Below are 26,876 nucleotides of genomic sequence, written 5' to 3'. Positions count from 1 at the left end.
GATCCCTCATTTCTCCAAATGGTCTTTTCATATGTCTAGCTGGCCTAGGCTTTCTCATCTCATGGTAGTTGTAGATAGATGGACTTCATACTGGCTAGCCTGCTTCCACTAGAGAGAAAGCAGAAATTCCTCAAGGCCCAGAACTGACCAGCATCCCTTCTGCTGCTTCTCACTCATCAAGATATAACAGGCAGCCCACAACCAAGGGGAAGGGAAGCAGACTCCTGCACTTAAAGTGGAACATCATGTATAGAGGGAGAATAAAATTGCTCATAACAATCTTGATAGACTCTGTCATATAAGTGGAGCAGCCAAGGCTCAAACCAGCGCCCATATTGGATGCCAGTGCTTAACCTGTGCCACAGCACCGGCCCCAAAATCAGACTGGATTTTAAGTCCTGTAAGAAAATTGCTTATAATGCTTAATTCTCAGTGAATCTTTTCATTGTAGAGATAGAAGTATTAAGGATTTGTTGAAAATAGTTGGTATTGATTCAGTTCAGGAATGAAAATCTGTATACATAAACCTTTTTTTAGTAATCAGTGTATATTGAAGATTAGGAGTATATATACAGGTACAGTGAGAATGCTGATGTAAATTATTAGTTAAGCCAATCCAATTAAATTTAAGAATAATTAAAATATATTCAGTAAATATCAGTTAATTTCATTCAGGCATACAAAAGTAGTGAAGAAAACAAATTTTGTCATATCAATTCTGGTTTAACTAAAAAGATGGTGATTGTTTTCAATAAGCAAAGTAATTATGATTTTTTTCTTGCCATAATTAATGTGAACCATTTTTTTAGGAATATTTTACATGGTTGCTGCAGCAAATTAAATAATAAGAGAGATGTAACTGCTAGGCCCAATACCTGCCCCTGAGTTAGTTCATTCATTCTTTCTCTCTCTCTCTCTTTCTTTCTTCCTTGATTTTATTTGTTTATTAAAAAGGAAGAGTTGCAGAGAGAGGGAGAGCCATAAAGATAGGTCTTCCACTCACTGATTCACTCCTCAAATGACCACAATGGCCCCAAGTTGGTAGTCTTTAGAATGGAGGTATAGCATGATTTCCATCCTCTGTTAATAGATGCTCAGTCTGTTTTTTAGCTTTTTGGTACTACAAACAGTGCTGCAGCAGGTACTGATATACTACTACTATTATTTCCAGAAAGTAAGCTCTGTGGCTTAGTAAAAAGAAGTGAGTACAAATGTTATTTTTCAACTTTTTAAATATTTATTTATTAATCACTTATTTGAAAGGCAGAGTGACAGTGAGTGAGAGACAGCGATATCCTTTCTGCTGATTCACTCCCTAAATGCCTACAACAGCTAGGGCTGGGCCAGACCAAAGCCAGGAGCCAGGAACTCCATCCTGGTCTCCCATGTGCATAGCAAGAACCCAAGTCCTTGGGCTGTCATCCACTGCTTTTCCAGGTTCATTAGCAGGAAGGTGGTTCAGAAGGGAGCAGATGAGTCTCTGGGACTGGAACTTGTGCTCATACCTGCTGTGTGACAACACAGACCCCCCCCACCATTGTTATTTTAATAATCACTGCTTTTTTTTTACAAATGATTGTAGTTAGCTGAGATCCTACTCAGCACTGTATGAGTGCCCATTTCTCCACAGTTTCCCAAATATTGAGTATTCTTAATCTTTGCTAGTCTGTTGTGAAAATTAGTATCTTGTTTTCTGATTTTCCCTTCTGTGAAATTGAAACATTTTATTAGATTTCATTTAAATAGGTTAAATATTTATGATTACTCAAAACATCACTAGGTATTATGTGTGTGTGTGTATGTGTGTGTGGCTGGGGTGAGGGTGGGGGAGAATAGATAAGAGCTAGAGAGATTTTTTTTCTTTGACAGGCAGAGTTAGACAGTGAGAGAGACAGAGAGAAAGGTCTTCATTCCGTTGGTTCACCCCCCAAATGGCTGTTATGGCCGGTGCGCTGTGCTGATCCGAAGCCAGGAGCCAGGTGCTTCTCCTGGTCTCCCATGCGGGTGCAGGGCCCAAGCACTTGGGCCATCCTCTACTGCCTTCCCGGGCCACAGCAGAGAGCTGGATTGGAAGAGGAGCAACTGGCATAGAATCCGGTGCCCCGACCGGGACTAGAACCCGGGGTGCCGGCGCCACATGTGGAGGATTAGCCTAGTGAGCCACGGTGCTGGCCAAGAGCTAGAAAGATTTAACCAGACAGTATTTCTGGGGAGTACTAGTGGTAAAAGAAGATGCTCACAGTTGAACTCTTTGTGTTACCTGAATATTTTACATAAAATGTGTTACTTGTTGATACGTGATTTTTTTTTAAAATCATAAAACACCTTTTTAAAAAGTTCTGTGGATTATTCCTTCATGTACCAGATCATTCTTTGCTAACTAAGCATAAACGAGAGTAGATTGTATAGGCCTTTACAAGTAAGCAGATATAGCTTTTTCCTGTTGAATTAGAAGCTGAGTGCCTACCTACTAACTTTTACATTTAACTCTCACATCCCAAGAGATTTGTTTATTCCTGGTGGGGTGCTGGGATCATAAATCAAGTTACAAAATATGAAGAGAGAAAAATTAATCCTTTGGATAGTTTAAATTATAATGGTGGATTATTTGCTATAAAATCAAGATTGTTTTTGATTGTGCAAATGTCAGTGTTTATATCAATTATATAATATGTTTTTTGTCCTTTTTATGTGTACATAAAAAGGTGTGGGTGAAAATTTGACTGACCCATCCGTGATAAAAGCAGAAGAAAAAAGGTAATAAGTTTTAACAATTTCATTAGGGCATATTTTCATAATTTCAAATTTGCATTTCTACTTGCATAAACTACCTTTTTTTTTTTCTTTTAAACTAACAATTCTACAGATCCTGTGATATGGTTTTTGGCCCAGCAAATCTAGGAGAAGATGCAATAAAAAACTTCAGAGCAAAACATCACTGTAATTCTTGCTGTAGAAAGCTTAAACTTCCAGGTAAAGATTTTAATCAGTATAATACATGAATTTTAATCAAGTTGGTTAGTATAATACCTCATAAGGTTAGAGGTACAAAGGTTTGATTTGATGGCCTCTAATTATGCTAGCTTTAGCAAGTCCTTCATAAATACACATTGTTTGTTATAAATGGATCTGTGATTTCATTATTCATAAAAATATTTTCATTTAATATATCACATGTGTACAGGAATTGTGCTAGATACTGATGAATAGACAGATACAGTTCCTTCCTTCATGCATTTAAGCCAGGTGTTCACTGTTGACAGTGTTGCAGGACCAGCACAAAAAAATAAGATTGCTATAGAATTGTAAACAGGTTACCAAACTCAAACTTAGAGATCAGAGAATGATCCTCGGGAACTGGTGTACTAGATTTGAAGGATGAATAGGCTTTCAAGTTAGCCTGGCAAAAAGTTAGGAAAGAATATTTCATAAAGCAGGAACAGAAATTGCAAATATACTTACATTCTCTTACGATAGTAAACTTTGTATTTTAAGAATTACACATTGTTGTTTAATTATAAATTACAGCATAAGTGTGGTTAAGAGATCTTCCATCCTCTGGTTCACTCCCCAAATGTCTGCAGTGGCCAGAGCTAGGCCAGGCCAAAGCCAGGAGCCAGGAGATTCTTACAGGTCTCCACGTGGATGCAGGGGCCCAAGGATTTGGGCCATCCTCTGCTGCTTTCCCAAGCACATTAGCGGGGAGCGGGATCGGAAGTGGAGCAGCCAGGATTCAAACCAGCGCACATATGGGATACCGGTGCTGCAGGTCGGGTCTTTAACCCACTGTGCCACAGTCCTGGACCTGCTTTTGTTTGTTTGTTTTAAGATATATTTATTGGGGCTGCCGCTGTGTCTGTAGTTTAGTTATCAAAGCCTTTGCTATGTTGTCTTTTCATGCATGTACCACTGAGGAATGAGTCTGGGATTGAGTGTCTCGGATTCACCCACAAATTTAGGGTATCCCTTTCTTCATTTTCCTCTTCCTATGATTTCCTTCAAACTCTGTGGATGTCAAGGTTCTTTTTATTTTATTTATATTTTTGTGCTTTAACTAGAAAGCCAAGATTTTAGCCTCTTTGTACTGTCATACATGTCTTTAAACTGGATGCATCTATGGTACTTAGAAGCAATGGAAGTGCTTCTTTGAGGCACTTATTCCCATTTCTTCTAATCATAGAGGACTTTTCTCAGGATTTTAGTTGCTTGTCCTACAGACAGCTATGAGTGACTCTTCATGAATGAGGCTTGTCTTAGGATCAGAGGAGCAAGAGAAAAATTAAAACGTCGGCATTTCCCTGAACATTGTGTACTCAACAGAGTTCCTCTGCCTGATCCTCAGGCTATAGAAAGTTTTAGCTTTTTCTATGTACATTTATTCTACATTTATGGGATCAAGCTGTCCTCAAACCTAAGCCTAGAAGTAAGAGAGGGGAAAAAAACTAGGAAGCTCACCACTATATATGGGTCATTGTTCAGGTCCTTCTTTCCTAGGTCTACCTGCTATTTACTTTCAGAAGTTTCATATGGTTATTTTATGTTTTCTTTTTTTTTTTTAAGATTTATTAATTTTATTCCAGAGGCAGAGTTACAGAGGTTGAAAAGGAGAGACAGAGATTGAAAGATCTTCCATCTGCTGGTTCACTCCCCAGATGGCCACAATGGCCAAGCTGGGCCGATCCAAAGCCAGAAACTTCTTTCAGGTATCCCACGTGGGTACAGGGGCCTAAGCACTTGGGCCATCCTCCTGGGCTTTCCCAGGCCATTAGCAGGGAGCTGGACTGGAAGTGGGGCAGACCAGACTTTAACCAAATGCTATATGGGATGCTGGCATTGTAGGCAGAGGCTTAACCTACTATATCACATCTCTGGCCTCATATTTTATGTTTTCTTTGCAGAATTTTTACTTCTAACCAGTGGCAGAAATAGAGTGGCACGTATTTAGTTCATTTTAGCCAGAGCTAAAAATCGAGTTGAGATTATTTGTTCATGATTACACCTGTTAACTACCTAATCAAGACTTGAGCTATGGGGCTGGCACTATGGCATTATCAAGTTAAGACACCACCTGTGGTGCATCTCATATGGGCGCTTATTCAAATCCCTGGCTGCTCCACTTCTGAACCAGCTCTCTGCAGATGTGCCTGGGAAGGCAGTGGAAGATGGCCCACGTACTTGGACCCCTGCACCCATGTAGGAGACCATGAAGCTTCTGGCTCCTGGCTTCAGTCTCGCCCAGCCTGTCCTGGCCATTTGAGGAGTGAACCAGCAGATGGAAGACTTCTTTCTCTCTCTGCCTCTGCCTCTCCTTCTCTGTAACTCTACCTTTCAGATAAATAAATAAATCTTTTTAAAATTTTTTTTAAAAAGATGAACTATAATTGCATGTCTGTCCACTGTTGTTTATACAATACAATTGCAAAGTAATTGTATTCTTTTGGAAAATATCCTCACCTGTCCATTCAAGAGAGACTTGGGCTTAGGAAGCACAGTGAAAGCAAGAAAGACCTTATGATGGGTTTTTGCAAGATCAGGTGTTTGATGAGCAGGCACCCGTGGATCAGTTACAGCAAGAAGTTGATATCCTAAGTCACAGGTCCCCTGGTTCCTCATTGGTTGAGCACTGTGGAGTATACGGTCTTCTGTCACCTAAGTTACGAAGTTTCCTTCCTCCTTCCTTTTCTGTAATTTAATTTCCTCTTGTGGATTGCCTACTCCATAACATCCTGTTTGCCCAGTGAGTTTTGCCACATCTGCAAGTCAGCTAACAGTAATTTTCCATGCTATACTGAAAATGGCTGACATTTTCTCACAATTCTTTAAGGCTGTACTGCTACTCTTGAATTAACATTTTGTCAAAAATAATTCACGTAGTTATAAATATGTATTTGAATCACTTAAGGTAGAGTATTTCTCAGATTAAAATTAATAGTTCATGTTCTGAGTGTCAGGTCTGTTCTACCTGGAGATAGAATTATCAGGCTATATGCATGACTATGGATAGTTTAAATTCTAAATTTGGAATTACTGCATTGTGTTCTCTAATTTTACAACTGTTCTTCTATATGGCTGAATGATTTCATCATATCTCAAAGCTAAGCGTTGTACAACTGATAATACCAAATTTATCAGAAAATTTCTTTCCTGAGCTTCTGTTTCTATGTTCATTACCCTAAAACATCTTGACAGTAACATGTCCATTCTAGAACTCTTGATTTCTGCTACCTGTAATGACTAGTTTAATCTCATTAACGGTTACCCAGTTGCTCAGGCCCAAAGCCTAAACTATCCATTTCCTCTTCTCTCGTCTTTCATATGTAATCCATCACATTCTGTCCTCTCTAGTTAATCTATGTCTCTCCTTCTTCATTGTCACTTTCTTGTTTCCTGTACTGCTGCCAGTTTCCTCCTCATGATAGACTTAACAGGTCTATCACAATAGTCATTTAAAAATACAAATCAGATTCTAACTCTACCTAAGACTGCTTAAAACCATCCTGTAGGGGCCTGTGCAGTGGCACATTTGGTGGGTCCTCTGCCTGCAGTGCCAGCGTCCCATGTGGGCACCAGTGCTGGTCCCGGCTGTTCCTCTTCCTGTCCAGCTCTCTGCTGTGGCTTGGAATGGCGATGGAGGATGGCCCAGGTCCCTGGGCCCCTGCACCCTCGTGGGAGACCAGGAGGACGCTCCTGGCTCCTGGCTTCAGATCGGTGTGGCTCTGGCCGTTGGGGTCGTTTGGGGAGTGAACCAGCGGAAGGAAGACCTTTCTCCCTGTTTCTCTCTTTCTCACTGTCTGTGGCTCTGCCTGTCAAATAAATAAATAAAATCTTGGAAAAAAAAAATCCAGTAGATTCCTTTTCACTGTGATCTAATCATGATTGCGTTGTAATCTGCTAATCGTGATGATTAATAGCTTGCACACCCTAAATTGGGTCAGCAAATTCTTTGTAAGGGGCAGAGTAGTAAAATGCTTTAGGCTTGCAGGCTATGTGGTCTCAGCTTCTACCAGTTCTACCATCATAATGCAAAAATAGCCATAGACTAGACAAATGAACTTGGGTATATTCCGCCAAAACTATTTGCAGAAACAGGCAGGAGGCCAGATTGGCCCACAGACTATAGTTTGACACTTCTGGCCATTAACCTTTGCTTGACCCAATTTTCTAGGAGTCTTCCTCTCATTCACTGTATATAAACCATAGAGGCCCATTTCCTTCTCTCAGTCTTTCTAACCTTCCCTGTGCCTAGAATACTCCTCAGAACTCTGATGGTTCGCTTCTCAGTATTTAGGTCTTTACTCAGATGTCTGTGTCCTCAGCTTTTCTGCTCAGCCAATCTGAAGTGATCACCCCACACCACCTCCAGTCTGGCGCTCATCACACTTCATCAAGTTATTTTCTTCAAACACACGTTCCTACTTATAGTGCTCCCACTTTGCTATTTCCTTGTTTTTCTTCACTCGCAAGAATATAAACTCCATGAGAACAGGGTCCTTGTCTTCCTTCCTTGCTCATTGCAACATCCCCACATTGACATGAGCCAAGTTCCTGGCTCATAGTCTGTCTAATAATTATTTAATGAATGATTTTATATGTATAATATTATGCCCACTAACCTAATAGAAGATAGATCTCTGACACATTTAGAGGAAAATCAATTTGAAAAATGCTCTTAATTCTACTTTTCTAAGCAATACAAGCAGTACTGACCTTTTTTTTTTTTTTTTTTTTTTTTTTTTTTTTTTTTGGTCTGGGGTGGTGACTATAGATCTGAAGAGGAATGACTATACACCTGATAAAATTATATTTCCTCAAGATGAGCCTTCAGATTTCAGTCTTCAGCCTGAAAATTCCACCAAAGAATCAGAATCAACTAATTCTGTTCGTCTGATGTTATAATATTACTGAATCACTGATTTTGTTGACACATCAAAAATGTTACTGTGTTACTTTTCCTTTAAGAGGAAATTATTTGGTAATATGTAAAGGTGTGTGCAAATTGGATTTGCTGACTCCAGCACAGTTAAAAGTCAATGTTCTTTTTGACCTGATTAAACTAGTCAAAAACTCGCTATAGGACTGAGCTGGCAATTGAGAATTTTAAAAAGTAGTGAAAAATTAGTATTTATGACTTTCTAAAGGGCTTTTTATAGCAGAGGATTTCATTTGACTTTGTTATGAGGGTGATCGTGCCCTCTCCTATGTGGTGCAATACCATTAACCAAAGTTAGGTGTCTGTGCACATTTTATTGGCAGCTGGTTTATTGCCATTGAACTAGAGAAATGAAGTCAGCTTTTGGTTAAATGGCAGTCAAAAGTCTTCCTCGGTGTGTTTAGTGTGTTCCGTGATGATGTCACTTGGTTCCCAACTCTATGCTTGTTGACCACAAGAAAGAAGATGGCTTATTACAGTTCTGAATTCCCAGGGATATAAGAAGCCAGAGCTGAAGACCATTTTCTAAAGAGAGACTTTATTTGTGAATCAGGGTTAGGCTCCATATTTAAAGATAGAACCAATTTTTGTTAGAGCCCAAATTGTCCAAAAGTATTTGTTTGCTTGTTTTTTTTTTTAACATTTTTTATCAAGTTACTGTTAAGTAGAAGAAAGCCATGGTAAACTGGTATGTCACCTAAATATATAAAAGGAAGAACTCAACTCACTGTTCAAGGGAAATTGTCTTGTGAGGAAAGCTAAAGTACTTTTTCCCTATCTGTGTTAGTAGTGACAACCTGAAAGTTACACACTTCTCCAAAGATTTTTATTAACCAATCAAATCAGATTGTAGACATGAACTTTTGCTTATATTTAAAATTGTGTTGGAACATCTGAACATGAATTTTTTTGTGATATTTAAGAAATGAATTGAGTTGGATTATTATGTAAAGTCGGGAGGTTGCAATGCAACTTTATGCCAATAAAATGAATTTAACTGCCCCAGATACTGTTGAATATTCAACAAGAAGAAAAGCTTTTCATCTGACTAAAGTTTTATGCTATGATTTTTTTTTTCCTTTTTGTTTGTTTCCTAGGTACTAATTTTCATTTTTATTTGGAAGACAGCAGTAAAAAGCTTATTTGTAATAAGTAGTGTATCTCATAGATACAGTCAAGGCAAAAAGAGATAAGCTGTTTAAATAGTGTTTAATATTGATGGGGGGGGAGAAAGAAAAAGTGTATTACTTAAAGATATTATACTATATACATTTTGTATATCATTAAATCTTTAAAAGAAATTAAATAAATTTATTCTTGTTTACAATTGTTTGGTGAGTTGAATCATTCTGAAAAATTATTTGACATTTTCAGAGCATGTGTTTTTAATGGACCATTTGTACACCCTTGCTTCTTGCTTCTCTGTCTTGTATAGTGTTTAAATTGATATTGGTGTCCTGTGTCTGTTTAAAAAAATGTTTCTTATTATGCCAGAAAAGGGAGATAAGGGTTTTGTTTAGTTTTATGTTGATTATTTTCACAAAATGTTAATAGTAGCTAGCTCTTATTTAATCTTGATATGTAGCAGGCATTATTCCAAGGACTTTACATATATTACTTATTTAACCCTTATATGACTTAGGTGTTAATATTATCCTGTTTTTCAGATTGGAAAATCAAGGTGCTAGAGAGGTAAAGCAATAACTAGCATGCAGCATGGCTAGAATTCGAATGCCCACAAACTGGTTTTCATCTGTGCTCTTAAACCCTGTGCTATGATGAATCACAAGCACAGCGACCACTGATGTTTTCTGTACCGTATCCTGGTCACTTTTCTGAACAGATCTATTACTGTTCTTGGTTAATTCTGGAAAGAAACAGTTTACTGGTAAACCACATTTCTCATCCCAAAGAAGAGTTGTCTCTCCTTAGATTATTGAAGTTCATTTTTATTTACTCCAGTTCCTGAAAGTGTCATTTGCTTAATCTCTTCTAATGTTTTTCTTCTCAGTTTCATCCCACTGAGGAGGATAAAACATGTCTTTCACCAAATTAATTCTTAAAATGTTGAATTCTTGGGGCTGGCACTGTGGTACAGCCTTTGCCTATGGCACCAGCATCCCATATGAGTGCCATTTCTTGTCCTGGCTGCTCCAGTTTCCATCAAGCTACCTCTGGATGTGCCTGGGAAAGCAGCAGAAGATGACCCAGGTGCTTGGGCCCCTGCACCCACATGGGAGACCTAGAAGAAGCTCCTGGCTTCCGTTTGGCCCCAGTGCTGGCCATTGCTACCATCCAGGGAGTGCACCAGTGGATGGAAGATCTCTTTTTCTTTCTAACTCTTAACTTTCAAATAAATAAGTAAATTTTTAAAAAAAAAAAATGTTGAATTCTAGGCTGGCGCCGTGGCTCAATAGGCTAATCCTCCGCCTGCGGCGCTGGCACACCGGGTTCTAGTCCCGGTTGGGGTGCCGGATTCTATCCCGGTTGCCCCTCTTCCAGGCCAGCTCTCTGCTGTGGCCTGGGAAGGCAGTGGAGGATGGCCCAGGTCCTTGGGCCCTGCACCCCATGGGAGACCAGGAGAAGCACCTGGCTCCTGCCTTCGGATCAGCGTGATGCGCTGGCCGCTGCAGCCATGGAGGGTGAACCAACTGCAAAGGAAGACCTTTCTCTCTGTCTCTCTCTCTCACTGTCCACTTTGCCTTTCAAAAAATAAATAAATAAAATTTTTAAAAAAGCTTGTGTGCATCTGATGGTCAAGAGGGTGATGGATAATACAGACATCTTCAAGGAATTCTTTAAAAAAAAATGTTGAATTCTGCAGATGTTCTTTATTCGTATGTCCTCAATCTGTCAATGTATGTATGCCGTTTTTATTTTAGAAGCAGTGCATGTTGATTGTATTGATGTATTAAAAAAAAATTAAATGTAAAGGAAAGTAAAGAAAATACCCTTTCAAACTCTCATGTCAGACTACATTGCTTTCATAGTTATTACTGGATTATCTGTCAACCCCACTAGCTTGTACCCGTGGTAGAGAGAAAGGATCTTTTATTTCACTGGGTAGGGACTGGTGTTGTGGTGTACTGGGTGAAGCCACTGCCTGAGGTACCAACATCCTATATAAGCATCAGTTCTAGTCCCAGCTGATCCACTTCTAATCTAGCTCTCTACTAACGTGTCTGGCAAGGCAGTGAAAGATCCAAGTGGTTGGGCTTTGCCACCCACATAGGAAACCTGGATGGGGCTCCTGGCTTCAACTGGCCCAGCCTTGGTTGTGGCCATTTGGGGAATGAACCAGTAGATGGAAGATTTTTCTCTCTGCCTCTCCCTCTTTATCTGTAACTCTTTCAAATAAATAAAATAAATCTTTAAAAAAATATTTTTTTAAAGTTTGAGTTAGGACTCAGGTTTATACATTGCAGTTGCTCTTTTTTTTTTTTTTTTTTCTTTTGAAGATTTATTTATTTGAAAGACAGTTACAGAGTTACAGAGGGAGACAAGAGTTCTGTCTGCTGGGTCACTACCAAAATGGCTGCAACAGCTGGGGCTGGGCCAAGCCAAAACCAGGAGCCTGGAACTCTATCCAGATCTCCTGTATGGGTGGCAGGGACCCAAGTACTTGAGCCATCATCCACTGCTTTCCCAGAAGCATTAGCAGGGAGCTGGATAGGAAACAGGACTATCCTGTGCTCCAGTATAGGATGGCTGGTGTCACAAGCAGTGGCTCAGCCTACTGTGCCACGATGCCAGCCCCTTGATTTTTTTTTTTTTTTTTTTTTTTTTTTTTTGACAGAGTGGACAGTGAGAGAGACAGAGAGAAAGGTCTTCCTTTGCCGTTGGTTCACCCGCCATGGCTGCAGCAGCCGGCGCACTGCGCTGATCCGAAGGCAGGAGCCAGGTGCTTCTCCTGGTCTCCCATGAGGGTGCAGGGCCCAGGCACTTGGGCCATCCTCCACTGCACTCCCTGGCCACAGCAGAGAGCTGGCCTGGAAGAGGGGCAACCGGGACAGGATCCGGCGCCCCGACCGGGACTAGAACCCGGTGTGCCGGAGCCGTGGAAGATTAGCCTATTGAGCGTGGCACTGGCTTGATTTGTTTTTAAAATTTAAAGTACAAGTTTCCTTGCCCATCTTTTTTACCTTCTGATTTTCTCAGGAACTAACTTATCTGACTTTAAAAGTGAACCATATTTGGGACTTTACTAAACTAGTTGTTAGGTCCAAAGGCTTGATCAAGGTGTTTGGTGCAGTAGTAGCATACCCTTTTTTTTTTTTTTTTTTTTTTTTTACAGGCAGAGTTAGAGACAGAGAGAAAGGTCTTCCTTTTCTGTCGGTTCACCCCCCAAGTGGCCACTACGGCCAGCGTGCTGCGCTCTGGCACGCTGCACTGATCCAAAGCCAGGAGCCAGGTGCTTCCTCCTGGTCTCCCATGCGGGTGCAGGGCCCAAGGACCTGGGCCATCCTCCACTGCCTTCCCGGGCCATAGCAAAGAGCTGGACTGGAAGAGGAGCAACCGGGACAGAATCTGGCGACCCAACCGGGACTAGAACCCGGGGTGCCGGTGCTGCAGGTGGAGGATTAGCCTAGTGAACCGCGGCGCCAGCCCGTAGCATACCTTTTAAAGTGCCAGGGTTCAAATCGCTGCACCACTTCTGATTCCAGTTTCCTGCTAATGTACACCCTGGAAAGCAGCAGATATTGTTTCAGTTGTTTTTGGGTCTTGACTGTATAAGTGGGAGACCTGAATTGTGTTTTGGCTTCTAGTTTCACCCTTGCCCAGCCATGGCTTTTGTGAACATTGGGAGAATGAACCAGCAGACAGAAGATTAGATTTAGGGTTAAATCTAGCAAGAAAAGTTCTTCATTGGTAGCAGTGTTTGTCTATGTGATGGTCACTGCCTTGATATAATAGTCTCTTAGATCTAGATAGGTGGTTATCAGAAGTCCCCAGGACACTTTCACAAGATCCACAAGGTCAGAATACTCCCTTTCCCATTGCATCGAGAGTTTTACCAATGGAACAAAAGTATTGGTAGGTGAAACTGCAGGTATCTAGCATTGAATCAAGGCAGTAGCATTAAATTGCACTAGTGGTTATTACATTTCTTCACTCTCACAGTCTTTGAAAGAAGGTCATTTTCTTTAAAAATTCCTTGATGAAGTAATTAATGTTGACCCTTCAATGTATGTTTATAATACATTGTAGAAAAAAATGGGAAATGCATGTAAAGCTCTTCTGCACTATACAATATGGCTATGTCAAAGAAAAAGCACTTATGCAGTTGTGAGTTAAGTGAGTAGAACCAGATGATCATTTCATTGATCATTGTCTCCAGTTCATAGAATGACTGATGGGATCGGCCTTGTGGCATAGCAGGTTAAACTGGGTGCCTGTCCAGGAGAAGCACCTGGCTCCTGGCTTCGGATCAGCGCGGTGCACCAGCCATGGCGGCCATTGAAGGGTGAACCAACAGCAAAGGAAGACCTTTCTCTCTGTCTCTCTCTCACTGTCCACTCTGCCTGTCAAAAAAATAAAAAATAAATAAATAAACTGGTGCCTGCAATGCCAGCATCCCATATATGTACATGTTCACATCCCGGCTGTTCCACTTCCCATTCAGCTCCCTGCTAACGCACTTGAGAAGGCAGCGGAAGATGGCCCAAATGGTTGGGCCCTTGCACCCCTGTAGAGACTTAGAAGAAAATCTGGGCTCCTAGCTTTGGTCTGGCCCAGTTCCAGCCGTTGGAGACATTTAAGGGGTGAATCAGCAGATGGAAGATTCTCTCTTTGTTTCTCTCTCTGCCTTTCAAATTAAATAAATATTTTTAAAAGATGATTTTCAACTGTATAATCAAACAACAGTGTTTGAATGATCTGCATAACTAAGCCAGTAGTTTACAAATGTACAATTTACCTAGCATTTTCCAAATGATACATGAGAGATCAAACACAATAGAAAAAGTTTGTTCATAGGGTTTCAAGTTCTATGTTCTTCATTACACTTGACTATTAGTCAACTGCCCAGCCCCAGCCATTTGGGTAGTGAACCAGCAGAGGGAAGATCTCTGTCCTCTCTGTAATTCTGCCTTTCAGATAAACAAAATCTTCAAGGGGAAAAAAATGCAAAAATAAATCCTTGTGACCTTGGATTATGTGATGGTTTTTTAAATAGAACACCAACAGCACAACCATACTGTAGAAAAAATAAACTGGGGCTGGCACTGGCGTAACAGGTAAAGCCACTGCCTACAGTGCCGGCATCCCATATGGGCACCGGTTCAAGTCCCGGCTGTTCCACATCCAATCCAGCTCTCTGCTATGGCCTGGGAAAGCAGTAGAGGATGGCCCAAGTCCCTGGGCCCCGGCACCTGCATGGGAGACCAAGAAGAAGCTCCTGGATCCTGGCTTCGGATCGGCACGGCTCCGGCCGTTGCGGCCAATTGGGGAACAAACCAGCAGATGGAAGATCTCTGTCTCTGTCTCTCTGCCTCTGCCTCTCTGTAACTCTGTCTTTCAAATAAATAAATCTTTAAAAAAAAAAAAAAAGGCAAATTGAACTTCAGAAAAAAAAAACAAAAACCTTTCACTCCAACGTATACCCTTAACAATGAAAAGACAACCTACTTATTGGAAGAAAAATTTTGCAAATAATGTATTTAATGAGAGACTTTAATAAAGAACTCCTAAAAAGGTAACCCAGGAGTGGCCATTCTGATGCAAGTTGGGATGCTTGAGTCTCATGTAACACTGCTGGAGTTTAGGTCTAGCCTTGTGCTTCCTGTGGATATGCAGTTGATGGTTCAGGACTTGGGTTCCTGTCACCCACGTGGTGTGCTTGGATTGGATTCTTGGCTCCTGTCTTGAGCCCTAGTCAGGGGCCATGGTATGCAGTTGGGGAGTCAACCAGTAGATGGAAAGTCAGTCTCTCTCTCTGTCTCTCTCTCTCTCTCAAAAAATTAACAATGAACTAAGTCTGACATATTTCTACACACACACACACATATATATTCATTCAATGGAATAATGTTTAGCAATAAAAAAGAATGGAGTACTGATACCTCTTTCGATGACGATTGTTTTATTTGTGTAGAGTATACGTTGCAGTACAAAATTGAGCTGGGTAGGCTTGGTCTCCTGTTGCTCCATGAGTGACCTTGACTAAGCTGAGCAAGCCTCTCTGAGAGTGCCATATAGCGTGGCGGTGTGTGCTGTAATGACCTCAGCCTTCAGAACGTAGAAGTACTCAAATAATCTGGTCCCTTCTTGCTCTATCTTCTTCCCTTGGAAGCTCCCGTGAAGATAAAAGAACATAATGGAGGCTGGTGCCGTGGCTTAACAGGCTAATCCTCCGCCTTGCGGCGCCGGCACACCGGGTTCTAGTCCCGGATGGGGCGCCAGATTCTATCCCGGTTGCCCCTCTTCCAGGCCAGCTCTCTGCTGTGGCCCAGGAAGGCAGTGGAGGATGGCCCAAGTCCTTGAACCCTGCACCCGTATGGGAGACCAGGAGAAGCACCTGGCTCCTGGCTTCAGATCAGCGAGATGCACTGGCCGCAACGGCCATTGGAGGGTGAACCAACAGCAAAGGAAGACCTTTCTCTCTGTCTCTCTCTCTCTCACTATCCACTCTGCCTGTCAAAAAAAAAAAAAAAAAAGAAAAACAAATAATGGAGAACAAAAAATATTCTGAGGGTGATTTTTCTCTACAAAGGAGTTTATCATATTGTAATTTCTTTCATAAGTAGATACCAGCATATGGTTAAGAAATTTGTAGTCGTGCGTAATTGCATCAAAGTGCATAAATCTGCATATTCATCTCAACATTTAACATTAAAGGTTAACCTTGAAGAGTGAAACTAGGGAAAAGTGTGTAGAAAGTAGCCACGAGCACTAAAAGTCAAATTAAATATCAAGTAATCCCACAAATATCCAACAATATGCAAAAACGTATGTTAAGAAGTAAAAGTAAGGGCCCACGCTATGGTGCAGCAAGTTCTGCAGCACCTGCATCCCAAGTGGGCTCTGGTTCAAGTCCCAGCTGCTCCGCTTCTGATCCTGCTCCCAGCTAATATGTCTGGGAAAGTAGCAGAGGATGGCCCAAGTGCTTGGGCCTTGCACCTATAAGGGAGACCCAGATCTACCCAGCTCTGGCCATTGCGGCTATTTGGGGTGTGGGGTGTGAACCAGCAGATGGAAGATTCTCTCTCTCTCTCTCTCTCTCCCCTCCCCCTCCCCCTCCCTCTCCCTCTCCTCTCTAACTCTGCCTTTCAAATACATAAAATAAATCTTACAAAAAAAAAAAAAAAGAATGGAAAAGATGTGAGAATTGGGAGGACAGAGAATAAACACAAGCAGTCAAGATAATGAACTGAGAGTCAAGATTTATATCTTACTCACTATTTCAGGACTGGCATGAAGCACACACAGTATTTTCTGGGTTGATAATGTAATGTGATAACTTTAAAAGGACTACAGAATGAAAGTGGAGCCGGAAGGGAGGAAATTAAAGGGCCCACGGAATGCTCCGTCTAGTGGCTCTGTAAATACAACAGGCATACAGGGGAAACGTCAGATTGACTTCAAAATTCTCACCTCTCACAATATCCAGGAAGCAGCACAGCAGCGGCATGACGGGAAAGAGGAATGTGACACTAGCCATGTGATGGCGTTCGCAAAGTATGCTGCCCATGCTTTTCCTTGGAAATTGGTAAGGATATATTCGAAAAGAATCTCCGTGGGAAGGCACAAGACAGAAGATACAGAGGTGAGCAAAGTGTCACAAATACACAAACGTAGACACGTGCTGGCAGGTAAATACAGTGTAATGCTTTTTTAAAAAAGCAGCCCAGAGTAAAAATTGTTTAAATAGGAGAAGGGGAAAGGTGGTAATAAAAACAGTAAAGTCTTCATTTCTATTTGAGAAGAATTACAGACTTTTACATTAATTGGAAAGTAATTTTAAGGATGAGTAACCATTGCTATCCTGACTTTTCACTCTGTGGTCTCAGGAACTAAATGGATTTTCACAGAACCTTATAGGCCACCCAGAGGTTAGAAACCAAATACATTCAGATAATTCAATATCCCTTGCTAATGGAACCTTAGACCCAAAGAGATAAAGATTACAAAGGTTACATATGTATGTGTTGAGATAATTAAAGAAGCATAAATAGAAGAAAATGAAAACAATTCACAACTTCCTCACAATAAAAAGGGAAGAGGGGAGGGAACTTTAGCAAAAATAATCCAGGGGCCGGCGCCGTGGCTCACTTGGTTAATCCTCTGCCTGCGGCACCGGCATCCCATATGGGCGCCGGGTTCCAGTCCCAGCTGCTCCTCTTCCAGTCCAGCTCTCTGCTGTGGCCCAGGGAGTGCAGTGGAGGATGGCCCAAGTGCTTGGGCCCTGCACCCGCATGGGAGACCAGGAGGAAGCACCTGGCTCCTGGCTTCGGATTGGCGCAGCACTGCAGAGCCACCCAAGGTAACTTCAAGAGACATCACTGTCCAGATGGTGACTCAAGTACTTGAGTACCTCCCACACATGGGAGACTCCTGGCTTCAGCCCTGGGTGCTTTGGGTATTTGCAGGGTGAACCATTAGATGGAAGACCTCTGTTTCTATGTTTCTGTGCCTTTCAAATAAATTAAAATAAGTAAATAAATATTTTAAAGAGATACCACAAATAGCAAACAGCTGCAGGAGCTGTCACATCTAGTTGTCAGGATCCTTTATCCAGGTGTCAAAGTATGGTTACTCTTCATACCTTGTGCAGCCTGAGCAACTGTGTGTGTTACTTTTAACCACTAGGATAGAAGTAAGCTTGCATACCAATGACCCTTCAACATGCTGCTTTCTTGACTTACCGGTAATACAAGAGTGCTTTAAAAGGTTCTTGGGGCCAGCGCCATGGCTTAACAGGCTAATCCTCTGCCTTGCGGCGCCGGCACACCGGGTTCTAGTCCCGGTCGGGGCACCGGATTCTGTCCCGGTTGCCCCTCTTCCAGTCCAGCTCTCTGCTGTGGCCAGGGAGTGCAGTGGAGGATGGCCCAAGTGCTTGGGCCCTGCACCCGCATGGGAGACCAGGAGAAGCACCTGGCTCCTAGCTTCGGATCAGCACGATGCGCCGGCTGCAGCGGCCATTGGAGGGTGAACCAACGGCAAAAGGAAGACCTTTCTCTCTGTCTCTCTCTCTCACTATCCACTCTGCCTGTCCAAAAAAAAAAAAAAAAAAGGTTCTTGGAAAGTGGAATTAAAAGGTAAGTTTATTTTGGTGGAAAAGTATATGCAATGCGCACAGTGTTTTTCATAACACATCTTTCATGAACTTTTTAGTATCCATATACTTGCTGCAGAGCTGAGAAAAGGCACATTGGATTCACCCCTCAAAGCTCTTGCTTCCCTTGTGTTGCCTCTCTGGCTCAGCAGATGTGAGTTAGCCCGAAGGGAAAACAGGCTGCCACCAGCTTTGGAGCTGCGAGGTCTCCCCTTTTCAGCAAGACCACTCTCTCAGCCAAGCTACTTTCACTGTGGCCAGTCAGTACATTCTCCAACCCTGTTTTCACTTAGGTAGAACATTCAGAAGAGGAGGTACCTTTCTACTGAAAGAATGTTTTGTTTTGTTTTGCAGTTTATTTGAAAGGCTAGTTCATGCCCCAAATGCCTGCAATAGCCAAGGCTGGGCCAAGCAAGAGCCAGCGGCCCAGAACTCCACCCCAGGTCTCCCACGTGGCCAGCAGGGACCCAAGTTTTTGGGCCATCACTTGCTGCATTCCAGGATATGCATTAGTGGAAAACAAGATTGGAAGCCGCACCTGAATGACTGTGGAAAGTACAGTCATCTGTCGCAGAATATGAGAGCCAGGAGATCTTGTGTGTTGTGCTGCCAGCTTATAAGTTCTCCTACAACAAACCCTGTGTGGCACTAGTAGTATGTGTTTGTGTTTGCTCCAGCCCTCATGAAGGGAAATTCTCTATTCAACCCCAATGCAAAGCATTTGGAAGCAGCAACGTCCAGCTGCCTCAGGGTGGGAGGTGTTCCTCCCCAGGAGGGGGGATGTGTGCTCCAAGTGGGCGGGATCGCCAGAGCGCCCCCTAACTCTGGTGGTAAATCTTTGGTGCATATGCATGCATGGATGTAGTATATGCATATACAAGAGAAACTGAGGGACGGGGAGACTGGCGCCCTGGCGTAGCAGGTAAAACCACTCCCTGCAATGCCGGCATCCCATATGGGTGCCAGTTCGAGCCCCGTCTGCTCCACTTCTGATCCAGCTCTCTGCTATGGCCTGGGAAAGCAGTAGAAGATGGCCCAAGTCCTTGGGCCCCTGCACCCCATGGGAGACCCGGAAGAAGCTCCTGGCTCCTGGCTTCAGATTGGCGAAGCTCCGGCTGTTGCAGCCAATTGGGGAGTGAACCAGCGGATGGAAGACCTCTCTCTCTCTCTGCCTTTCCTCTCTCTGTGTAACTCTGAGTTTCAAATAAATAAATAAATAAATCTTTATTTTAAAAAAAAGTCTTATAAAAAATTAAAATAAAGATGCAGTTCATTCTGTCCAGTGTAGTCCTTCCAAGCAGTTCAACCAACCTAGTAACAGTGTCTCATGGCAACGTGCTAGAATCTTGGGGGTGAATGGAAAGGATTGTGATGCATGGGAAAATCCAAGTTGCGGTGGTGCCTGACACGGGTGAAAATCAGTTTGCCGCTTTAGACAGGCGGAAGGAGCATATAAATTGCTTAAAACAGACAAAGGGAGGCATAATGGACTTGGAGAAATGAGGTTGAAAGGATTAGCCGCTGCTCCTGAATAGATGTCAGAGTCCAGCGCGGTTCCACTGCGATGAGTTCTCAGCGGTCATTCCCTGCAGACGACTTCGGTATCTACTATGTCCTGTGAGCCTCTGTCTCCTACAGCTTTCCACCTGAGCTCCAGGGTGGGGGTGGGGGCAGGAGTTTCGTTCAAAGAAAGCGGGTACATGGCGCATTTGGGAGGGTTCCCCCAGATTTGGCCCACAGAGGTCCCCCCAAAGGAAGGGACTAGATTTACTATCTAGGCAGTAGATCCATGTCTTTTTTTTAAATTAATTAATTTATTTGAAAGAGTTACAGAGAGAGAGACAGAGACAGAGAAGTCTTCCATCCACTGGTTCACTCCCCAAATGGCCACAATGGGCAAGGCTGGGCCAATCCGAAGCCAGGAGCCAGGAGTTTCCTCCAGGCCTCCCATGTGGGTGCAGGGACCCAAAGCCTTGGGCCGTCCTCTGCTGCTTTCCCAGGCGCATTAGCAGGGAGCTGGACTGGGCTCGAGCCCAGCGCCATATGGGATTCCAACACAGCAGGCAGTGGACTTACCCTCTATACCACAGTGCCAGCCCCCTCCACATCCTTCTTAAAGCAAGACAGGGCTTCCCATGACATAAGGAAACATGAAAAAGACCATGTGTCCAGTGAGCACTTTTCAAACTGACAACTAAGTAGAGGTATGGTGAGGAAGCTGTCTCACAGAGCTCAGACTGCAGAGGCAGTGCTTGGAAAGAAGATCATAAAGGGCAAAGATGGTGGGCAGGCAACAAACCAGGAGAGGAAGCCATGGGTGGGGAGTGGTGGCGTCATGGGGATTCTTCCTCGGTACTGCCCAGGGCGGGCCCAGCGGATTCACCCGAGCTCTGACTCCACAGCTTCCTGCCAAAGACAGCCTTGATCGCTCACGTTAACATTTTCTTTTTCTTTCTTTTTTTTTTTTTTTCACAGGCAGAGTGGACAGTGAGAGAGAGAGAGACAGAGAGAAAGGTCTTCCTTTTCTGTTGTTTCACCCCCCAGTGGCTGCTGCGGCCGGCACGCTGTGGCCTGCGCACCGCGCTGATCCAATGGCAAGAGCCAGGTGCTTCTCCTGGTCTCCCATGGGGTGCAGGGCCCAAGCACTTGGGCCATCCTCCACTGCCTTCCCAGGCCACAGCAGAGAGCTGGCCTGGAAGGGGAGCAACCGGGACAGAATCCGGCGCCCCGACCGGGACTAGAACCCGGTGTGCTGGCGCCACAGGTGGAGGATTAGCCTATTGAGCTGCAGTGCCATGTTAACATTTTCTAACAGTTTCTAAATATGTATATGTATATGCATATGTATATGTATGTATATATATATAAAATTGTTCCTACGCTGTAAAATTATTAAAAGAATTTAATGGAAAAATGTATACAGTTCCAGGTTCAAAACATAATAGCTATTGCTATTAACTGTTATCTATTATTACTATTATTATCAAAAATTATTTATGTTCCCAGCATAAAGGTAATACTTCGGTATTCAGTGAGAAAGTCTGCAATTTTAGTCAAGCAAATCTCAGACTAAGACTTTGAAAGGTCGATATTTTCAGTTCTCTTGCTTTGGTTTTAGAAAGAAACGTTTCTCTCTGTTATATGCGGATGGCTCCGCACACTTGTTCTGAGTTCTGGACTAAATAACGCCACTCGAGACTTCAAGTGAGCGTGCATCTGTCCTTAGTCGGAGTGTGTTTGAGGGAGACTCTTAGCAAGAACTCTCCTTGGTTTCATGAGGTTGAGAGGAAATTATTGTCATTTGTATATATTTTGTTCCCCAAAATGCTTGCTTGCTTTCCACGTGGCACCAACACAGTGCAGAGTGCACAGATCATTATGATACCCTTCCAGTTAACGAGGCTGACAAGAACCAGCCCCACTTCCAGGGGGTCACTGGCCTGCGGAACTTGGGCAACACGTGCTACATGAACGCCATCTTGCAGTGTCTCGGCAGCATCTCGCCGCTGGTGGAGTACTTCCTCTCCGGAAAGTACATTACTGCTCTCCAAAAGTAAGACCATCCGCGGGCCCTGCAGCCCACCCCCACCCACAGGGTCCCCAGGCGGAAGCTCCGCCAATGAGTGACACATCGAGGGTGAATAAAGCAGGAAGGGTAGTCGGGAAATGCTTGAAGCCCTGTTTTTGGACTGCTTCTCCAGGCTTGAGTGACAGGGGTCTTCTTTTCATTCAACCAGCCAGAAACCTGCCTGTTTTTTCCTCCCAAGGGACTGCGGTGATGTGGCCACTGCTTTCGCTTACCTGATGACAGACATGTGGCTTGGAGACTCAGACTGTGTCTCACCGGAAATATTTCGGTCGGCTCTTGGCAACCTCTACCCAGCATTTATGAAAAAGACGCAACAAGATGCTCAGGAATTCTTGATTTATGTCCTAAATGAACTTCATGAGGCTCTGAAGAAGGTGAGTAGAATTAGTAAACTTGAGACAGTTTCAGCAGAAACTCCCATTTTTCTTCCTTCCATTCCTTCAGTCAAAATGGCCTACTCTGTGCCAAGCAGCGTGCTAGCAGCTGAGGGGTACTTGTGTTTGAATGTTGAACTGCGTTTACCATATGTACTGATCATCAAAAGGCCCTGGGAAGGTTAGAGTCGAAGGTGCTTACTCCAGTGTTAATGAGTAAGACTGTCTGGAGGCGTCTCACTTGGCATATCTGGTGATCAGCCAGGGGCAGCAACCACGAATCTGGTTCCCTTTGCGTGTAAAAGCTGCATGGACCCAGTTTTCAAAGTAGAAATTATTAAATAAAAGTATGTTTTGAATGAGAAATACCATAGTGAATTTTATAATTTAATTTTCTTGGTACCTACAAACCCATGGAAATACTGACCTTGGTATAAAATTAGGGGCCAGACTAGGCCCTGCCAAGTTTCATCTTCACACCAACGCACCTAACCACCAGCATTTGTTGGATTTAGGACATGTATTTGATTAAACATGAAATCACCAGTTACTCTAGGGGTTTTGCCTTCATTTAGAGAACTCACTACCTGTAGCCTTGGTCTATGACCCACACTCTGGGAAGATATGTCCTTGACTTTATGCAATGTTCTTGTGTGAATGTTGCCTCACTGTACACGTAACACCCAAAAAAATAACACGAAGACCACAAACTATGGCCATGTATACTTCTCACTGGCAAGTTTCAGTTCCATTTTTCATTTTTAGTAATAACGAGATGTTCATGGCAGCACAGTGTTTAGTCAGAGGGGAGGATGGGAGACTGGGGTTGAGTTCCTGGCTCCCAGCTTACTTCATCTCAGCCCTGGCCATTGTGGGCATATGAGAAGTGAATCCTCACCCCTTTGCCCCATAAAACAAACAAAATGCAAGTTTATTTTGGTGCCAAAAAATATTAAACCGACGCATAGTTTTTTTTATCACATGCTTTTTCGATGTGCTTTTCGAAGAGCCCTCGCATGCTCTCAAACAGGTCTCACTCTATGGTCTGAATCTCAGATGGAAGTGGTTTCTGGTAGTGATGTATCATTCTTATCAGTCGTTTATTTAAAAAATCCTCAATAACAGTTGATGGGCGGCGGGGGTTTTGTTCCTCGATCCAGTACCATCGAAGACGCTCCTGTGAGAAGGGATCCACTCAGAGATGCTGCAGGAAGGCAATTGCCAACGAGACATCCATCATCACACGGCTGTTTGAAGGGCAGCTCAATTACGGCATCATCTGTCTGAAGTGTGAGAACTGTACCTACAGGAACGAAGTCTTCACCGTCCTCTCCCTCCCCATCCCATCCGAGTACGAGTGCTCCCTGCAGGTAGGGACTCCGCGCTCTTGGGTGCTTCTGTCATGCTCTGTGTTCAGCCCTAGATTTTCTCAGGGTTGTTTCCCACGTGAAAAGTCTTCTTGATCATTAAAAAAAAAAGAGGCAGAAGAAAAAAAAAAAGGAGCTTATGATTACAGCATTGGCTTAGATACTGGCCAGGAGTCACTGTAAATGCAAGTGTGTGTCTAAACATAGTCAGCAAAACAGTGTCATTGTCAAACTGGGTTTTGTTCAGTCTGTTGACGTAGCTTGGTACACAGTGGAAATTACTAAATCCTTGTAAAAACTTGGTGGCTTTCCCTCACTCCACAGGATTTGTAGGTTCAGACTGGAAACTGAATATAAGAGATTCTCTTAGGGACAGGCATTTAGCCTAGCAGGTAAGATGCTGGGTAAAACACCCACATCCCATACTGGAGAGCTTGGGTTCAGTTCCCAGCTCTGCTGCTGACTCCAGCTTCCTGCTAATGCAGATCCTGGGAGGTAACAAGGGATGGCTTGAACACTTGGGTCCTGCCACCCTCATGGGAGACTCAGGCTTGAGTTCTGTCTCCCAGCTTTAGCCCAGTCTAGCCAAAGTCATTATGGGCATGTAGGGAGCAAACCAGCAGATAGGAGGTGTGTGTGTGTGTGTGTGTTTGTGTGTGGTGGTGGTGGGGTTGTTTCTCAAATTTAAAAAAATATTTTAAAAAATATTCTCTTAGTCTTGAGCTCTTCTAAAGCTATGGGGTGTGCTGGGAGAAGAGAGTTGACTCTCTAATTGTCATGATTTCTTTCTTTTTTTTTATTAAAGATTTATTTATTTATTTGAAAGTCAGAATTACACAGAGAGAGGAGAGCCAGAGAGAGAGGTCTTCCATCCGATGGTTCACTTCCCAATTGGGCACAAGGGCTGGAGCTGTGCTGATCCAAAGCCAGGAGCCAGGAGCTTCTTCTGGGTCTCCCATGCAGGTGCAGGGGCCCAAGGACTTGGGCCATCTTCTACTGCTTTCCCAGGCCATAGCAGAGAGCTGGATCGGAAATGGAGCAGCCAGGTCTTGAACTGGCGCCCATATGGGATGCCGGCGCTTCAGGCCAGGGCATTAACCCACTGAGCCACAGCGCTGGCCCCCTAATTGTCGTTGTTTCAATACTGCAAGTTGATCTGCAGGCGGAGGTGTGAAGGTGACATGGGTGGGCAGAAGAACACAGGCAGCCATAAGTCAAAAAAATTTTAAAAAATTAAAAAAAAATTTTTTTTTGACAGGCAGAGTGGACAGTGAGAGAGAGAGACAGAGAGAAAGGTCTTCCTTTTGCCATTGGTTCACCCTCCAATGGCCGCCACGGCTGCGGCCGGCGCACCGCGCTGATCCGAAGGCAGGAGCCAGGTGCTTCTCCTGGTCTCCCATGGGGTGCAGGAACCAAGGACCTGAGCCATCCCCCACTGCACTCCTGGGCCACAGCAGAGAGCTGGCCTGGAAGAGGAGCAACCAGGACAGAATCCGGCGCCCCGACCTGGACTAAAACCTGGTGTGCTGGCGCCGCAGGTGGAGGGTTAGCCTAGTGAGCCACGGCACCAGTTTCTTCTTCCTCTTTATGCTCGTGGTTTACAGAGCCAGGGGTCTGGCCACACTGGTACTGGGGGTACCTCCTATGGATACGAGATCGAATTTATTTGCTCTCTTTATCATGGGACACCCCTCCTCCCCCAAATCCTGAGACTCGGTCATTTTTCAATCACCAGATCTCTGTAGTCATGAGCTGAATAACACAAAACAGCTACTTGACTTTGTTAGTGGAAAATGCAAAGTCAGTAGTATTCTGAAATAAACCAGAAACGTAAAGGTGCTGACTCATAGATTTTAAGTGAGATGAGCACTCGGATCTATTTCAGGAACAAGTGAAATGGATCTACTGTAAATATATCTAAATCCATCCACCTTTGCCAGGTAACCTTTATAGCTACCCAGGCTGCAGCTCCTGGCTTTGCTGACTTCGAGAAAAGCCTTGAAGATGACATTTCCGTGGCTCTTTCAACGTCTCACATGAACAGAGGCCTCAAGTTACAGTTGATGGAATTTGTCTCAGAATGCTGCTTTCTTCCCAACAGGATTGTCTCCAGTGTTTTTTTCAACAAGACACATTGACTTGGAACAACCAGATTCATTGCTCCTTTTGTGAAACCAAGCAAGAAACAGCTGTGAGAGCCAGTATTTCCAAAGCACCAAAAATAATCATTTTTCACTTAAAAAGGTATAGAGTTTGTCATTTCATGGCAGATGTTTTTGAACAGCTTTATTGAGATATAAGTCTATGACAATTCACCCTCTTAAAGTGCTTGATCCAATGGTATTTGCATGTTAATTTCTTTAAAAATGTGATATATATAATGCATAAAATTTGCCACTTTATCAACTTTAAGTGTACAATCCATTGGTATTAATTACATTTACAATGTTATATAGCAATACGAATACTTCCAACAAATTTTTCTCACCCCAAGCAGACTCTAATCAGTAAGCAATAATTCCACCTTCCTCCTTCCCTTGTCCCTGGTAAGCCCTAATCTATTCTCTGTCTCCATAAATGTGCCCACCTCATATACTATTTGTCCTTTTTTTTATTGTCCCTTTTTTAAAGTAATTCTTTAATTATTTATTTGAAAGGCAGAATGACAGAAAGATCAGGAGAGACAGACAGAGAGAGAGAGAGAGAGAGAGAGAGAGAGATCTTTCATCTGTTGTTTTGCTCCCCAAATGGCCACAATGGGTGAGCTTGAAGCCAGGAGCCTGGAACTCCAGCCTGGTCTCTCAACAAGCACTTGTGCCACCTCCTGCTGCTTTCCCAGGCACATTAGCAGCCAGCTGGATTGGAAACAGAGCAGCCAGGTCCTGAACTGCTGCACCACAGTGCCAGCCCCAGTGTCTGTCCTTTTGACCCGCCTATTTCTCTTAACATAATTTTTTTAGGGTTTATCCATTTTGTAATATGCACCAAAATTTCCTTCCTTTCTGTTACCAACTAATACTCTGTTGTATTTGTTTACCACATTTGGTTTATTTGTCTGTTGATAGACATTTGGGTTGTTTCTACGTGTTGGCTATTGTGAATAATGCTCCAACGAACATTGGCACCCAAGAATAGGTTTAAGTCCGGCTTTCAATCCTTCTTGGCTTACAAGTATACCTAGGAATGGAATAGGTGGTTCATGTGGTAATTCCATGTCTAGGTTTTTGAGGAACTACCAAACTGTTTTCCACAGCAGCTGCACCATTTTACATCACTATTGGCAGTGTACCAGGGTTCCAGTTTCTCCACATCCTCACCAACACTTACTTTCCATTTTGTTGTT

General features: G+C 43.2%; 2 protein-coding genes across 4 annotated transcripts in view; both read left to right on the top strand.

The window, feature by feature from the left end:
* The window catches only part of TRPM7 (transient receptor potential cation channel subfamily M member 7), a 120,884-nt gene extending 104,219 nt beyond the window's left edge, over positions 1 to 16,665 (top strand). Inside the window, exons 38-40 of one of the 2 annotated variants that reach the window (XM_062205890.1) lie at positions 2,706 to 2,757; positions 2,867 to 2,973; positions 16,539 to 16,665. In XM_062205890.1, coding sequence (XP_062061874.1) covers positions 2,706 to 2,757; positions 2,867 to 2,973; positions 16,539 to 16,561 — 182 coding nt within the window. In that variant the 3' untranslated portion in view covers positions 16,562 to 16,665. Of the gene's footprint in view, positions 1 to 2,705; positions 2,758 to 2,866; positions 2,974 to 7,765; positions 9,160 to 16,538 lie in introns of those variants that run through there. The other variant, XM_062205889.1, reaches the window with a different exon arrangement.
* Positions 16,637 to 26,876, top strand: part of USP50 (ubiquitin specific peptidase 50) — a 39,391-nt gene continuing 29,151 nt past the window's right edge. The window contains exons 1-5 of one of the 2 annotated variants that reach the window (XM_062205907.1): positions 16,637 to 16,694; positions 21,597 to 21,756; positions 21,971 to 22,166; positions 23,327 to 23,536; positions 25,635 to 25,777. In XM_062205907.1, the coding sequence (XP_062061891.1) occupies positions 21,671 to 21,756; positions 21,971 to 22,166; positions 23,327 to 23,536; positions 25,635 to 25,777 (635 nt within the window). In that variant the 5' untranslated portion in view covers positions 16,637 to 16,694; positions 21,597 to 21,670. Of the gene's footprint in view, positions 16,695 to 19,767; positions 19,821 to 21,561; positions 21,757 to 21,970; positions 22,167 to 23,326; positions 23,537 to 25,634; positions 25,778 to 26,876 lie in introns of those variants that run through there. The other variant, XM_062205908.1, reaches the window with a different exon arrangement.

The sequence above is a fragment of the Lepus europaeus genome, chromosome 11 (assembly GCF_033115175.1).
Source record: "Lepus europaeus isolate LE1 chromosome 11, mLepTim1.pri, whole genome shotgun sequence".
Classification (NCBI taxonomy): Eukaryota; Metazoa; Chordata; class Mammalia; order Lagomorpha; family Leporidae; genus Lepus; species Lepus europaeus.
The sequence above is the reverse complement of the archived record's forward strand: the minus strand, read 5'-3'. Positions and strand labels throughout refer to the sequence as shown.